The sequence below is a fragment of the Buteo buteo genome, chromosome 13 (assembly GCF_964188355.1).
Source record: "Buteo buteo chromosome 13, bButBut1.hap1.1, whole genome shotgun sequence".
NCBI lineage: Eukaryota > Metazoa > Chordata > Aves > Accipitriformes > Accipitridae > Buteo > Buteo buteo.
Genome location: NC_134183.1, coordinates 7,972,092 through 7,987,527, shown reverse-complemented (window position 1 = coordinate 7,987,527; position 15,436 = coordinate 7,972,092). Strand labels below are relative to the sequence as shown.

General features: G+C 54.5%; 1 protein-coding gene and 6 non-coding genes across 7 annotated transcripts; 4 read left to right on the top strand and 3 right to left on the bottom strand.

Moving 5' to 3' along the window:
* The first annotated feature begins 4,835 nt into the window (after window positions 1-4,835).
* On the top strand, window positions 4,836-4,908 carry TRNAR-UCG (transfer RNA arginine (anticodon UCG)). The gene has a single exon. It is a non-coding gene; the product is annotated as a tRNA-Arg (tRNA).
* A 311-nt stretch (window positions 4,909-5,219) lies between these two features.
* Window positions 5,220-5,292, top strand: TRNAR-CCU (transfer RNA arginine (anticodon CCU)). The gene has a single exon. It is a non-coding gene; the product is annotated as a tRNA-Arg (tRNA).
* A 3,274-nt stretch (window positions 5,293-8,566) lies between these two features.
* On the top strand, window positions 8,567-8,639 carry TRNAR-UCG (transfer RNA arginine (anticodon UCG)). The gene has a single exon. It is a non-coding gene; the product is annotated as a tRNA-Arg (tRNA).
* Window positions 8,640-9,133: 494 nt separating this feature from the next.
* On the bottom strand, window positions 9,134-9,206 carry TRNAR-CCU (transfer RNA arginine (anticodon CCU)). Its single transcript has one exon. It is a non-coding gene; the product is annotated as a tRNA-Arg (tRNA).
* A 513-nt stretch (window positions 9,207-9,719) lies between these two features.
* Window positions 9,720-9,792, top strand: TRNAR-CCU (transfer RNA arginine (anticodon CCU)). Its single transcript has one exon. It is a non-coding gene; the product is annotated as a tRNA-Arg (tRNA).
* A 778-nt stretch (window positions 9,793-10,570) lies between these two features.
* TRNAR-UCU (transfer RNA arginine (anticodon UCU)) lies at window positions 10,571-10,643 on the bottom strand. Its single transcript has one exon. It is a non-coding gene; the product is annotated as a tRNA-Arg (tRNA).
* A 433-nt stretch (window positions 10,644-11,076) lies between these two features.
* On the bottom strand, window positions 11,077-13,477 carry MRPL58 (mitochondrial ribosomal protein L58). Its single transcript, XM_075043872.1, has 6 exons — window positions 13,287-13,477; window positions 12,938-12,974; window positions 12,622-12,681; window positions 11,892-11,974; window positions 11,609-11,778; window positions 11,077-11,309 (listed from the first exon to the last, which is right to left on the bottom strand). Exons 1-6 carry the CDS (start codon window positions 13,446-13,448, stop codon window positions 11,225-11,227), a joined length of 597 nt encoding a protein of 198 aa, XP_074899973.1. The 5' UTR covers window positions 13,449-13,477; the 3' UTR covers window positions 11,077-11,224.
* Between the last annotated feature and the right edge of the window lie 1,959 nt (window positions 13,478-15,436).

Here is a 15,436-nt window from a genome sequence, read left to right as displayed (position 1 = left end):
CATAAACAATCAAAGACCTTCCTTAGGGTTGGTACCTGTGAAAAAATCAGGTTTTGTTCAACAAAGATGGGTACCTATTATGGGTGGTCGGTTGGAGGAAGTTGGGAGGATGTTGTTGAGAATCACAGCTAACATGGAGCTGCCAAGGATGATGGCAATCTGGAAACTGATTTTCTCCTCGAGAGAGCTGGGTCCAAACAACACAGCCATATCCAGCAGATACAGGGCGCATGTTGGGAGGATCAGGTTCAAAATATACAGAGTGGGTCGTCTCTCCATGGAAATCTGTTGAAGAAGAGGGACAAAATTTAGGTGAGCAGAAGATAACTTACTGTGTTGGGCAATGTTCCCTAATGTAAAAAATTATCTTGTTTCATACTTTTTTTTTTTTTTTTGTGGGAAATCAGTGCAATATATTATGCAAGTACTGCCATACCACGTAGGTGACCACAGAAAATTCTTCGTCATCCAGCTCTTCTCTGTATTCAATGATGCTCAGGTTGGTGAACTTCCATTCTCCATCAGTTAGGAAGTAACTCTGGCTGTCTTTCATCATCTTAGCTGGTGTCTGTTTCGTCTTCATGACAAGGTCTGTTACTGCTTGGGCAGGAGGCAGAGGAGGAGAGAAGTTGCAGAATTTAGGTATTTATTAGAGGTCAGTTATTTCCCCTCCCTCTCCCTCCCAACCAAGAGTGTGTGCAGACGGGGAAGCGCAATGGTTCTTGCACTGCTGGGGTTCCTTAGCCTATCAGGGAGAAACTAAAAAGGACTCTGGTGAAGAGACTTGGCTGGACCTCTGGAAATGTGGATCGGAGGGGAAATTTCTGGTGAATTAGGAAAGTTGTCCTTTGTGGGTGGGAGCTGGAGGCTTTCGCGTCACCTCTGCTTATTTTTCAACCCTTCCTGTTGGGATGATCTCTGACTGCAGTTTGGATCCCTGAAGCTGTCCTTAATTTCCTCTTGTTTCCATGGCTTTCAGGTATGTTTAAAGATCAGTCCTACAAAATTGTATGTGAACAAGTAGCCTTGTTGCAGGAAGGCTCCTAGTCTCTTGGTTGGGGGGAACTTGCCACAGAACATCCAGATGCTTCCAGAGATGTTGCTGGGAAACATGCCAAAACAGAATGACAGTGTTTTAGCTCATTGTCCCTGGTGTTACACCGCTAACCCAGTGTGAGAGTGTGGTGCTGCCAAGGGAACCGAGGACTTAGCCAGGGTCCATCTCATCTATTCGTCCTCCTGTGAATTTAGCCCACCTGTGGTAAAACTCAGCTTGCTGCTGTACCTGGGTAGAGGAATGAAGCTACGCTCAAGTTGCACGTCTGGGTATCGAAGGGAAACTTGAAGATCATCAAGCTGCACGTTAAGGTGACCTGGAAGGGCTGGGTGGATTTGAAGCTGCCGTTGTGCGTGATGGCCATATAATCCAAGTTTGAGTTTTGTCCGTTCACTCTGGAGGAAACAAAAGCGGAGAGTGACCGAGCTCCAAGAGGCTGCATCGCTCCTCAGTCCCATGCAAGGCTGGGCTGTAAGCGTCCTTGCAGGGCAGGCTCTGTGCCGTCCGTCACCAGCCACGGGATTTAGCGGTGAGGAGAGGAAACCTGGGGCTTGAAGAAGGGCTGTTGAGTGCCTCTGGGCTAAGGTCTGTAGTAGCTCTGCACCTCCTAAGGAAACTCCTTCCTCTCTCCTCTCTGCTTCCTACTCTCACCCGGGGCCAGGGCTCGTTGCCGGCTCATTGCAGGCTCTGCTGTGCTGCAGAGCTGCCTCTCCCTCCTTCTCCCCCCAGCCGAAGAGCTAGCGGCGGTGCCCATCCCTCTGTCAGACCCACAGTGCTCTGTCCAGTATCTTACAACAAACTGCTAAGGCGCGTTTCATTCCATGACATTGCTGGTCTCTGCTGCGTCCTCAGCTTTAACTACAGCCCGGATGGGACATTTCCTCGAGGTGTTACAGTATTACAGAGCCACAAAGTGCTTTGTATAAACTGTGGTCACCATTAATCAAGGTTCTTGGTTACGGAGAGCTCATGGGAACAACTTTTAACCATACGAGTTTATCCCATTTCCTACAATAATACCAACAGTTTGCTTCTTTGTATTTCTCTTAAGCCAGTGGATTAAAATCAAAGGGGAACCTACCGCTCTAAAATGAAGATGGTGGGAGACCAATACGTATCCGTGGGCAGAATGACTTCGGAAATGTTACAGAAATCCTGTGGGTCCCAGGTTACAAAAGTGTTTTCCCACTCCTGGGGGAAGAAGTTGCAGGAGAGAAATGAGTGCCAGGCTCAGCACCACAGGAGAGAAACGCTCTCAAGGGACCTACCAGGTTCAACACGATGTAAAAAGTGACTGTCTGGAGCTTTTCGACCTGGAGAAACAAAAGGGAAGATATTTAGCTGATTTTCTTAGGTACATCCAATGCAGAGCCCACAAGCTCTCCCCTGTCGCTCTTGCGGTGGACAGCACAGATTGCAGAAACTCAGCTCAGGATGAGAGTGCAAAGATCTTGGTCCTACAGCTGAAGAGTGGGAGTGTACGGTCCAATGGTTTGGGAAAAAAAAAAAAGATTATTGTTAACATTTACAGACCAGTGTCCTGCAAATGCATTGCTCAGTTCAGGCACTCCGCAGTTTTGTTTTTAGAGCCTCTATAAAGCAGGCTGTTTGTCTGAACCTGTCTCTGAACTTTTTTCTGAAGTAGGTGGGAGAAAATACTCCAGATCTTCCAAAAATGCTTCCAAACAGCAGAAAGCTGAAGAAGTGGAAGGGCTGATTCTCATCCCGGTGGCCTTGCTGGCCCAACCCTGCCTGGCAGAAGACTCAGACCCCAACCTAGCTAATCGCCCAGTTTTCTGTTATAAAGACTCAACAGGAGTTTTGGGTCCTTACCACGGAGAGAATAGCCACAAGCATAAAATCCATCTTCACTTCCACAGGCTCCTTCAAGTCCGTCTTGGGCAGTATGTGTGCGTGCAGCTTGCTGTAAGAGGAAATGTTCAGGTACTCAATAACATCGTAGTAGGTGCAGAGGTACCTCGGAGCAGCCCCTGCTAGAAAAAAAATTCCACTTGAATCAGAAAAGGATCAGGAAAGATCTCAACCTGTGAGAGAGAGATGTACCAAAAGAGAAAGGGTATGGACCTGTGGATATGAAAAACATTACTAACACAGGCGGATCCCTTGTTATATGGATGAGAACAGAATTCCTCAAGGCTTTTCTATCCCTCTTGAACTTACCTGTCCCAAGAGAAAAGGTAAGGATAACTATAAAAGCTCTCTGCATTGTCTTCTGCCTCCAAATAAGGTGGCAAATGGTACTGTGTGTCTTATGAACAGTTCCAGGATACGTCATTTGTTATGTGGAAGTTGATTTGATATTTATTAATGAGGGATGGATATTTTGTAAACAGAAGCTAGACTTTTTATGTATTTATTTGCATTGGAAGGAAGAATTTGCTAATGGTTTGATGCACTCAGCTGGCTCTTGGGAGCAACCTTTAGTTGTGGTAAAGGAAAAATAAGGTCATTAAAAAAAAAAAAATCCAACAATTTGAGGGAGAGGAAAAGAAAGGGCCCATCTCCACAAAGAAAAGGCAAGGAGCCAGAGCCACTCAGAAGTAAATCTTGTCTCATTTACAGGGCTGAGAGTCTGCAGCAACCCCACTGAAATGGAATAGGAATAGTGAGGAGTGCCAGGGAGATGGGGGAGAGCCTGTTCTCCTTCGAGCCTGGTTCTGCTCCATAGCAGCCCAGGCTGTGGAAGTTAAGAGTATGTCCTCATTTCCCAAAGCACTGAGCCTTTCACGCACTCACTAAGTTTCTGTTTCTGCCTCCTTGCTGATCTCCTGTGCTCTTGAGGTTCTTCCCCAAGTCCTCACGGTTAAGATGAAAGGCTCAGAGACTTTTTAAAAAAATCTCTGTTTGTCTTTCCCTCAGCTGCCCTCCTCTCCATCTCTGCCTATTTTTTCTGCTGTGATTCCAGTGATACCTCCAGGTGCTCGAAGTGATGTTTCCTTTGCGGGGAAGCGGCTCCAATTCTTGTGTGCTCGGAAAGTCCCATCCCGCTGGGACATCATAGATGGCACCTTATTACTGTGGCCTCTGGTTGTGTCTGAGGTAGGAGGTGGGAAGCATATGGGCCATAAGACAAGGTTTGAATCAGACGTAAGGGGCAAGAGGAGAAATAGGGGTGACGTCTGTGCTGGGGCTTGAGGGCTGAGTTGGCTGTAGGAGCTTACGCTGGTGGGTGACAGTGTCACTAGAGGTGGGACCGCGTTGAGCCCCCAGAACAGCGTGAGAGGTGACTTGTCCTCCAGCAATCCCTTACGTCTGCCAGCAGCTGGTGGGATGTGAGTTCACGGGAGCTGCGAATCTGTCCTGTCGCCCTGTAGGCTTCTGGTACCCACCGTGGCCTGTTGCAGCAAGGTCCTCGGCTCCGCAACGTCCCTCCTGCAGCAGCTCGCCGTGGGGGGCAGAGGAGGGAGGGAAGCCGGACCCGCGTGGCACTTGAGGAGGCTGACCGAGGCGATGGGACGACTCGGACGCTCAGCGAGAACCCCAGACTGCGCAGCACCCCGCTTCTGCCTCTCCCCAGCAGAGCACCCAAGCCCCGGCGGCGGGACTGTCCCCCGGCTCCAGCGCCGCCATCGCGGACGGCAAGTCCCACGCTTGGTTTCCCCACGGCCTGGTTGCAGCGACAGAGTCCTTCCCCCGGCCACGTCTCCCGGCGTCCCCCCGTGCCCCCAGCACCCGGGGTACTCGGGTGGGACCGGGGGGGCGGTGGGAGCGATGCCGGGGGTTGGCAGCAGCGCTTGGGGGGGGCTGCAGCACCGGCGACCGCGTGGCCTAATGGATAAGGCGTCTGACTTCGGATCAGAAGATTGAGGGTTCGAGTCCCTTCGTGGTCGGCTCTTTTTCCTCTCCCCCACTTTTAAGCCGGCTCCAGCTTTTCCCACTTCTCCCTTCGCGCCTCTTCCCCTCGCGGGAAGGGGGGGGGGGTAGATGGGAAAAAGCAAACCCCGGGTTAGGTCCCGCGGCCCCCCTCCCTCGCTGCGGCCAGCCCGGCTCCCCTTCGGGGCCCGGCGGCGATTCCCCCCCGTCCGTGGGTTACACGCGCGACCGCGTCGTTTGTTCCCCCCCCCCCAGCACCAAGTCCCGCGGCGCGAGCGGGCGCCGGGCTCGGGGCCGTTCCCGCGGGCCGGGGCGCGCGCCCTGCGCAGCCCCAGTGGCCTAATGGATAAGGCACTGGCCTCCTAAGCCAGGGATTGTGGGTTCGAGTCCCATCTGGGGTGAGCCCCCCCCCTTTTACCGATGCCAACCCGGTTTCCGTGCTCCTTCTCCCCGTTTTAGTGCCGCCAGCCCCGCGCAGCGCTGCCGGGATTTCTCCTGCTGCTGTTGGTGCCCGGCGGGAGCTGGCTTTGGCTGCTCGGCGGGAAGACGCTCCCCATCGCCGGTGGCAGATGTCAATTAAGGAGGTTAACGCACCGGGATAACCCAGAAGCGTAAATTAAACAGCCCCGCTGAATACGGGTCTGCGAGCGCAGCCGCTGAAGACAGAGCTTGCAGAGGGGGGGACTGAAGAGGGAGGCCAGAGTGGGCCACGAGGGGTATTTTGGAGCAGAGATATGCCCATGGCAGCTCCAGGCTTGCTGGCTGTGCCAACTACTGCTGTACCCAAGCTGTACACGATGCTGTTGGGATGATGTGATTATCAACGGTCCCAATGTAGATCTCATGAAAAACAGAAGCAACGAGGAGCAGCTACAAACTGCCCCAAGTTCTGGTGCAAAGGCGGGTGCTTTATCCGGCCCGTCGTGCGGTCCCACGTGCCGAGTGCTCAAGCGAGGCTGTTACTGAGGGAAAAACAACCAGCTTTTGCCTTGGGACCTGTTGAAAGGATGGTTTTTGGAGAGGTGTTCATGAAAGGATGGTTCTGGCTGCAGCACGGGCATCTTTCAAGGTGTCCCAGAAAGCGCAAAAGCAGAGCAGTTAAAGCTGTTTATTTAGCCTTGTCTGGGCAGAGCTGGGTCTGTGTTGGGTCAGGGCTAGGCAGGGAATTTCAGCTGCATTTTTACCCTCTCCAGGTGCTCCCTGTAGCATCAGCTGGATCTGACCCCCAACAAAAAGCCAATTGATGCTGGGGATGACTACTTTCCAAGTGTCATGCAAACCTCTTCCCGGAGCAGGACAAGCTCTGATGGGAAAGAAGCTTTACTCTGCCAGAAACCGCATTTCTGCGAGGGGCTGGTCACTGGGGTCGTGCAGTTTGGTTGTGCTGCCCTGAGACCAGAGGCCTCCACATAAGTGCCTTTGGGATAATGCCCTCTCAGGTTTGTTGCATTAAAAAGCTGCTTGGAGGGTCTTTTCCTACAGAGTTAATGGATTTTAAAAGGCGGTTGCGGTAAGGGTGATATCACACTAGTAAAACTGAAAGTGAAGTTTCTTTCTAAGTAATTTTTCTCTCTTAGGGGTGGAGGAAATGACTCTGCTGCCTGGAAAGCAGCAAACCTGCTGAAGCCCTGGGCGCTGGACTGCCGGCAGCCCCAGGAAGCCGAGCTGCAGGTCCCTGTGCCGCTCAGCAAACCTTGCCTGCTCTGGGGACAGGGGAAAGGGGCTAACAGGGTGTCTCCAGGCTGGTATTACCTGGGACCAGTTGACTTCCACCTCTTTGGGTGACCAGCTTCAGGGCTGCGATTGAAAGCATGGCCAGAGAACGTTTTTTGTATCCTTCTTACGAGTTTGGATAGCATCAGGTGGCTTTTGGGGGTATTTGATGACTTGGCTTCCTTCGGGCAGCAGTTTCTTTGCATCGTCTGGAGATGCCGTACCTGCGCTCCCGCTGGGCTGTCCTGGCGGCAGCACCGTGAGGGGCCTGGGCTGGTTCACTGTGTGGTCAGAGGGACTTCCATCAGCGATGGCCTCGCTCAGGTGGCACCAAGTTTTGTTCCTGCTGTTTCTCTCCTCTAAGCCTCAGGCAGCAGAAGGCTGAACCTGTGCTGCTCCGTATGAGTGGGACCATCTTTGCTGGCTGGTGGGTGAGGACTAGGGTGCAGAGAGGGAAGAAAACAGCCCCCGGGGGAGATGCCGCAGTGACACATGACTTTCTCAGCTGCAAATTCCCTGGTGCTGGGCAAGAGCAGGCAACCGCTGCCAGCAACAAGGAGCTTCCTGCAGCCCTGCCTGCGCCCTGGGGTAAGACCCCAGGGCCAAAGGACACTCGGCCATGGGGGGCTCGGACCCTTGGCCCCCCAGTCCACCATCAGGCACCGGACCCACTTGGCCATGCCATCCCCACCACACATCTGGCTTGGCGCTGCCCGCTGTGCCTCCCCATCACACCGGCGTCTCCCCACCTGACACCGCTGGGATTTGCACCCTACGCCCCCTGCGCCCCCCGCGCCTTGGCGAGATCTCGGGGGGTGCCCGGGATGGATGGAGCTGGGGCAGCTGCTACGTGCTCCGGTCTGTCTGCTGGCTGCTGCCACCCACCATGCTGGGAAGCTTTGCACACCCGCAGAGCACAAGCTCTCTTCTCGTGCAGCCCTTTCTCTCCAGCACATTTCTGTTCAGCTTTCGTTTGATGGACACGTCAGAAAAGAGACACTGGTTGAACTGAGCTGAACGTACCCCAGGAACCAGCATGTCCCCAAAAAACTCCCATGGCTGTGGAAGAGGTTAAAATATCTTCCTGCCCTGTGGCGGGCTTTGGGAAACTTTTTTAGGATTAGATGAGAAACACAGGTTTAGGGGAGAAGCCAAGCTGCACTGGGAGGAGAATGCAGAGGGTGTTATTGATAATGAACAGGAGCTTAACGAGGCCTGTGGTGTTTCTCTGTGCATCACACCATTATGCTGTAGCAGGGCTACATTACAGCGGGTGCCCATCACCAGTGGCTCATTGACACTGTGACCATCACACTGAATCCTGTCACGGGAAAGGACGAGTTGTTTCCAGGGTCCCGGCTGTCCCCGTCCTTCCTCCTTAGTCATGCCTGACCCTGGGATTCAAACACTCCTTCCCTCCTGCTTACGGCTCATACACAGCCTCGGCTAGATGTGATGGTCTTGACTTTGCCTTTCCGTGGGGATGTGGCAGGGAACGCCTGGACTCGCACACCCCCGGCAGCTGGAAGGTGAGGGTGACCCCAGCTGCTCTGTGTTGGGGGTGTCTCCTGGATGGCGTCTGCACTTTGTATTTTGGATTATATTTGTGTTCTGAGTTGCTGGCATCCTCAGCAGCACGGCTTGAGCAGCGGGCAGGAGGGGAATGTTGCCACTCCAGCCCGCAGGATTCCTGCACAACACAGTCTCCATCAGTACATACGGGGTAAACTGAGGCTGGGGGGGGGGATGTCTATGGTGACCTACTGGCACCGCAGGGGGTCCCATGGGAGGAGGGACACCCCCCCCCGCCCACTCACCCCCATGGCCAGCGCTAGGCCAGGAGGAACAGCTGCAATCCCAGGAGGGACGGGAGCACGGGTGATGAGCAGGGGGTGGCAGGGACACCCACGGGACCCCCCCCCCCCGCGTGTGTGTCCCTGTCCCCAAGGCAGAGTTATGGGGGACCACGTGGCCTAATGGATAAGGCGTCTGACTTCGGATCAGAAGATTGAGGGTTCGAGTCCCTTCGTGGTTGTTTTAAAGCCACGAGAGACGCTCGAGTCATTTAATTTCCCCTTGTTACTGGCTTGGGGGGACAACGATCGATACCCCGTGGGGTGAGAGAATCCCCGGGGGTAGCAGTGGGGCAAACCTCGAGGGAACGTGCCGGTGCTGGGGGCAGCTTTAGGCTTGCCCTACAATTCACCGGGGGGATTCGTGCCCCGGGGGCCCTGCCCCACGGCGGGGCAGCAACCCAGGGCACCCTGTCCCGGGGGGGAAGGCGAAGCGGAGCGGGGCGGAGGCTGAGCCCCAGCTGGGGCCGCTTCCCGAGGCGGGGCGGGGGGGGAATAAAAGGTCGGGGGCGGCCCGGGCTGCGGCTTTTCATGGTTGCAAGGAGCGCCCGGTGAGTTACCGCGGGGCTGGGCCGAGGCGTGGGGGGGTCTGTGTATGTAAGGGGGGTGTCCCCACGTCGCGCTTCCCTGGGGGGCACTGCTGCAAGGAGCCGGGGTGGGGAAAAAAAGTGGCTTTCACCCCAGGTGGGACTCGAACCCACAGTCCCTGGCTTAGGAGGCCAGTGCCTTATCCATTAGGCCACTGGGGCCGCGCAAAAGCTGCCCCCCCTCCTCTGCCCCGCACCCCCCCCATCCGTGCTTTTTTCCGCGGGGGTCCGGAGCAAACGGCCCCGTCGCTTGGGGCGGGGGGGGGGGGGGCGGCTTATTGCACCGAAAACCAGCGGTGGGCACCGGCACGTCCCGCCCCGCCGCCGCGGGAGAGCGGGATGAGGCCGTGCGGGCGCAGCTGGGTCCTTCGCAGGGGTCTCCAGCCCCCCCTCGCCCCCCCTCTTCTTCCCCCCCCCCCCCCCCCCCCCCGGCATTTTTGGGCTGTGCACGGAGCCGATGCTGCGCTGGGCGGTTTTACTGGGCGATGGAGGGAGGAGAGCTGCGTGGGTTGGCTGGGACAGTGCTGCCTTGCTCTGGGGGACGTGCAGTCCCGGGGGGGTCCTCCCGGGGCTGTGTGGGACTCCCCCCCCCCCCCCTTCCCCACGCACCGTGGCCACACTCCCCTCTGGCCATCAGAGAGTTAAGTTACGGTACCAAAAATACATTTGTATGCAGCCCCAGTGGCCTAATGGATAAGGCACTGGCCTCCTAAGCCAGGGATTGTGGGTTCGAGTCCCATCTGGGGTGACTCTTTTCCCTTCGGGGGATCTACGCTGTCTCCTGGCGTGACCCGGTTTGGGGGGTTTGTTGCTGCGGTTAGGGGCGACTCAGTCCTTTCTGGGGCACTCCCCGACCCCTGGGTCAGGAATCGGGGGGGTTTTGGTGTAAAACCAGGTGCAGTCTTGGAATATGCTTTTAACCCCCGAAACATGCAGCTCCTCTGAACCCTGGTGTCGTGTGCTGGCTCCGAGGCTTTCAGGAAAATTTTGCAAATCTTATTGTAAAATATGGGGGGGGGGGGCACGCCTGAGCAGTAGGTGATAGGTGGCAGTCAGGTCTCCTGGTCACAGGAGATCTCAGCTGAGGTTGTTGCTGTCCCCATTGATGTTTGTGTGATGATGTTCAGCGTCAGAAATAAGTCTGAAGCAGTGACAGCCCTGCTTGCTTCTAAGGGCCAGGGCACAGCATGGAGCTGCAGACCCCTTTGCCTGTGAGAGGGGGAGCTGGCAGCCCCCCATGCAGAAAGCTTTAGGCAGGATCCTGGGAGGGATATCAAGATGCATCAGTGTGCTCCTGCACCCCTCCAGGGGGCCCATTTTGGGGACAATGTCGGATTTGAGCTCTCTGCTTTTTGCAAATGTAAATGCTGACCTGGGCTGTGTAAGGGGAGAACTCAAAAGTCCCCCCCTTCTAAAGGTGTGTGGGCACTGCACACCTTGCTGTGCCCTAATTAAACCCCAGGGACCAGCAGGGAGCACTTTCCTCTTTTATTTGGGTTTTTGCCTAAAACAGAGCCACCTCTCCTCACCCCAGGTGGGACTCGAACCCACAATCCCTGACTTAGAAGGCCAGTGCCTTATCCATTAGGCCACTGGGGCCCTGTGAGAACACAAAAAAAGGGTCATTTCATTGTCTTTGAGACACGCTTTTAGCGCTACCAGAGAGCAACTCCCTCCTGCCAAATTCCTGCCACGGCTTTAGGTTAATTTAGCAAAATGACATGCACTTTTTTTGGTTAGGAAAAAAATCAACTAAAATGGAAGGGAAGTGCTTGAAATGGTGAATACTCTTATTTGCTACTTAGATATGTAGGATGTAGATATGTACTCTACCCCTTCTTTCCCCCCAGATCTACTGCTTTTTTTGTGTTCAGCAGCAGAGGGTGCTCTCATAGAGCAGAGGGATGGATGAAGGACACAAAGTATTAAAAAAAAAAAAAAAGTAGTTGACAAAAATCTGAATTTTTAGTTTCTCTCTAACATGAACAATAATTTTTCTGCAAAATGATTGGCAGGTTGTCACAGTGTAACATTAGTTTCAAAAGGAGTTGTTAAATGTTTTTATTTACACTTTCAGACCGTTTTTATTCAATACAGCTCATGAGTTTTGCATGATCTACAGCTGCCAACGCCATGTCTTTAAAAAGACAGCATGCCAAGGACTTTGGTCTCTGCTGTTCTCAGTCAAAGTCTGCCTTCCTGCTCTGTTTTATATTTGAGTGTATCTTTTTCTGTCGTAGTCGTTCACGGTTCATTTTTTCCACCCTAAAACAAAATGAAAAGATCCTTTAGTGTATAAAGAAACCATTTAAATATTCAACTTTGAGCGCACAGATATAATGTAGATTTGATGAGCCAACAAATGTCCACAGATAGAAAAAAGTCCCTGTTCATGGGATACTACCCAGGAAAGCAGTTAAAATCTAACAGACCAGTGATTTTTTAATTTTTTTTATAAAGGAAATCCAAATGAGTATGAAGATTGTTTAAAAATGCTGCCAACTAAATCATGTAACATGATAATCTGAACCAATCTCAAATAAAGGCCATTTTGATAAAGATACCTCTCTATGAGCTTCTGTGTTGTCTCCTTAGACACCACCTTGGGCTTCTCAGTAGCCTCCGTGACCATGGTTCTGATTTTTTCTAAGCAAATCGCCAGATTCCTCATTTGGTAGCGACTCTCTTCAGAGTTCACAATCAACTCACCAGCTCGGTTTATCTTATTCCTGTGCTAAAGAGGAGGAAACATGATGTGATCATTGAAACCTTGTTAGACTTGTCACATGCCATCTGAAAGTGTGACATTTAAACTGTGGCTGGAACTGGGGGGGGGGGGGTAGTTACCATCAATGCCATTTTTTGTCTCACAGCTTCTGGAATCCAGTCTGCTGACGCCAGGTGGAACCGAACTTCTGCCTTGGTATTCACTGGGAGAAAAAACAGGATCTTTTTTTCAATGTAATGGCTTGCCTTCCTAAGTTTTATGAAATAATTCAGCCTGTTCACTGCTGCCTTTGAACATAGGATGATTCCAGTGTTCATTTCTGGAAAGACTGTAATTTCTTTCTTGCTGCATTTTTGAATACCACTCTAAAGACAAACTCAAATTTTTTATGGAGACTGTGTCATGGTATTTGCCTCTCTAGAAGCTACAAGATTTATTGCTGTTGCCAGTCACTACCTACCTTATTTTTAATGGCAATGGCAGAACAGGAAGTATTTTTAGAGTTATGCTGAGAATTTATTGCACTGTGAAGCTTCAGAATACAGGTGGCTTGTTGTATGTTTGATCAATGAAAACAGATTAGATAGAGGTGGTGTTTCACGTGGCATGTGTAGCAGCAATGATCCCAGTAAGAGCGTTTCTGGGAGAACCAAATATGTTATGACTGGTCTCGAGCACTATGTAGACTTGGACATTGTGTTAAAATGTAGGGTAAGGATAATGAAAAATTAGCATCGGGCAGCACAAGGATGCTCTTTAACTTCCAATTCTCCATGTTTTACCACAAAGTATAGAGGAACAACTGAAGACTGTGATTTCTCCTTCAAAGTGGGAGAACCTCCTCCTCACCTTTATTAACGTGCTGCCCCCCAGGGCCGCTGCTCCGGCAGTAGGACACGGTCAGGCGAGCTGGAAGAGAAGAACAGCAGCGTGCTGACCCGGAGACCCGTCCCCAGCTGGTTTTGCAGCAGGGAACGGGGATGATCCAGGCTGCAGCACGCAGGCCCGAAGGACGCCCGTGACTCGTTGTGCTTTCGCTCAGGAGTTCAGCTCCGTGCGCTGAGCACGGGCCCCGTAGGCCGCGGCCTCGCCCACCTCCGGGCGCTCAACCGGGACAGGCCCAGCCGAGCACCCTGGCTGTCCTTTTTGGTGGTGGGAGACTCACCCAGGGGGATGTCGAGGGTGGCCGGTTGCGTCTCCTCCTGGAAAACACGGCGGGGTGCCCGCGTCAGGCGCCGGGGGGAGGCAGGGCCGCCCCCGCCGGCACTTGGGACCCGGCCCCGCCTCCCCCCGAGGGCTGGCTGGCCCCGCCCACCCGCGACGGCCCCGCCCCTTCTGCTCAGCCCCTCCCACCCGCCACAACGGCCCCTTGTGCTAAGCCCCGCCCACGCGCGATGGCCCTGCCCCTTGGCACAAACCCCGCCCACCCGCTCTACGTCACTCAGGCGCTAAGGCCCGCCCCACGCGAAGCCCCGCCCCTCGCTTGCCTTCCTTCCCCCCCCCGCCCCACTCACCGGAGCGCTGGCGGCGGCGTCGCCGTTCCGCCGCGGCGGGTACAGCTTGTCCAGGCTGTAGATGCTTCGGTACTCGGTCTCGGCGGCGGCCCGCTGCGAGAACCGGGCGGCGAGAAGCCCCAGAGGCGGCCGGTATAGGCCCCGCAGCGTGTGCGCCGCCATCTTGGCTCCCCCCGGTGCGCCACCTCCACGGCGTCCCCGCGGAAACGGCGGCCGCGCGCCGCGTTCCGGGGCGGGGCCTGCGGGGGCAGCGGGGCGGGGGGGCTGTGGGGGCCGGGGGGTGTGTGGTATATGGGGTGTATGGGGTATATGGGCTGTGGGGTGTACGGGTGGGGATGCGTGGGATCTGTGGGGTGTAGGATGGCTGTGAGGTCTGGGGCTGGCGGGCGGTGTGGGGTCTGGGGGGGTAAATGGGGTGTGTGGGGGACGTGGGAGGTCTGGGGGGTATATGGGGTCTGTGGGGTGCTGGGGGGGATGTAGAAGGTCTGGGGGGCATATGGGGTCTGTGGGATGCTGAGTGGGGGATGTAGGAGGTCTGTGGGGGTATATGGGGTCTGTGGGATGCTGGGGTGGGGATGTAGGAGGTCTGGGGGGTATATGGGGTCTGTGGGATGCTGAGGGGGGGATGTAGGAGGTCTGGGGGTATATGGGGTCTGTGGGATGCTGGGGAGGGGGATGTAGGAGGTCTGGGGGGCATATGGGGTCTGTGGAATGCTGAGGGGGGGATGTAGGAGGTCTGGGGGTATATGGGGTCTGTGGGATGCTGGGGAGGGGGATGTAGGAGGTCTGGGGGGCATATGGGGTCTGTGGAATGCTGAGGGGGGATGTAGGAGGTCTGGGGGTATATGGGGTCTGTGGGATGCTGAGGGGGGGATGTAGGAGGTCTGGGGGTATATGGGGTCTGTGGGATGCTGGGGAGGGGGATGTAGGAGGTCTGGGGGGCATATGGGGTCTGTGGAATGCTGAGGGGGGGATGTAGGAGGTCTGGGGGGCATATGGGGTCTGTGGGATGCTGGGGAGGGGGATGTAGGAGGTCTGGGGGGTATATGGGGTCTGTGGGATGCTGGGGGCGATGTAGGAGGTCTGTGGGGGTACATGGGATCTGTGGGGTGTTGAATGGGAGATATAGGAGGTCTGGGGGGTGGTTATAGGGTCTGTGTGGCACCTTGTGGGGGATGTAGGAGGTCTGGGGGGGTATATGGGGTCTGTGGGGTGCTGAGTGGGGGATGTGGGGCATCTGGGGGGTATAAGGGGTCTGTGGGGTGCTGAGTGGGGGATGTGGGGCATCTGGGGGGTATATGGGGTCTGTGGGGTGCTGAGTGGGGGATGTGGGGCATCTGGGGGGTATATGGGGTCTGTGGGGTGCTGAGTGGGGGATGTGGGGCATCTGGGGGGTATATGGGGTCTGTGGGCACTGAGGCAGGCCCTGCCATGGGGGGTGGTGGGATGGCTGGGGACGAGGATGCTGGGGCGAGGTGGCCGTGTGGTGCCCCTGTGTGACCCGTGGGGGGGCACGGTGTGGGGTGTGGGAGGCCCCGGGGTGGGTACCAGGGGCTGGTTTGGGCAGGTCATTTCCAGCTCCTCGTGGTGCGGGCAGCGGTGGGGTATAGCATGCTCCTGCCTGCACCCCACAGCTTCGTGAGCTGAGCGGTGATGAGTGGGCGTAAAAATGAAAATACATCCAGCATTTTTTATGTACTGTCTAGTTTTTGCACCTGGAATGTTTCAGATTTTTGTCTTCTCAAGAGTACTAAAAAGTGATATATACAAGTGTATATATATAATTATTTTTTTTTAATGCTGATACAACAGCACATACGTGTTTCCAGGTCTGTCAGAGAGATGCTGAGGTGGATGGGGGATGCAGGGGAGTGAAGCACTTGTGGAAATCCTTCAGCTCTTACTCCTGTTGGAGCTGTCAGGTTGGCTTGACAATAAGGGTGTGCATTTGAGAGGGGCAGGGATTGCTATTTCTGGAAGCAGGAAAATGCACAGGCAGGGATGGGGCTGTCATTTGCTCTGGTGTTTTGACAGGAGCTGATGATCTTTTGTTTAAAACTGTGGGTGAAGTAAAATGGGTGTTTCAAAGCTGATATAAAGACCATGTGATTGAGGATCTGAGCTGGGTCCCATTTAGATAATCAGTGCAA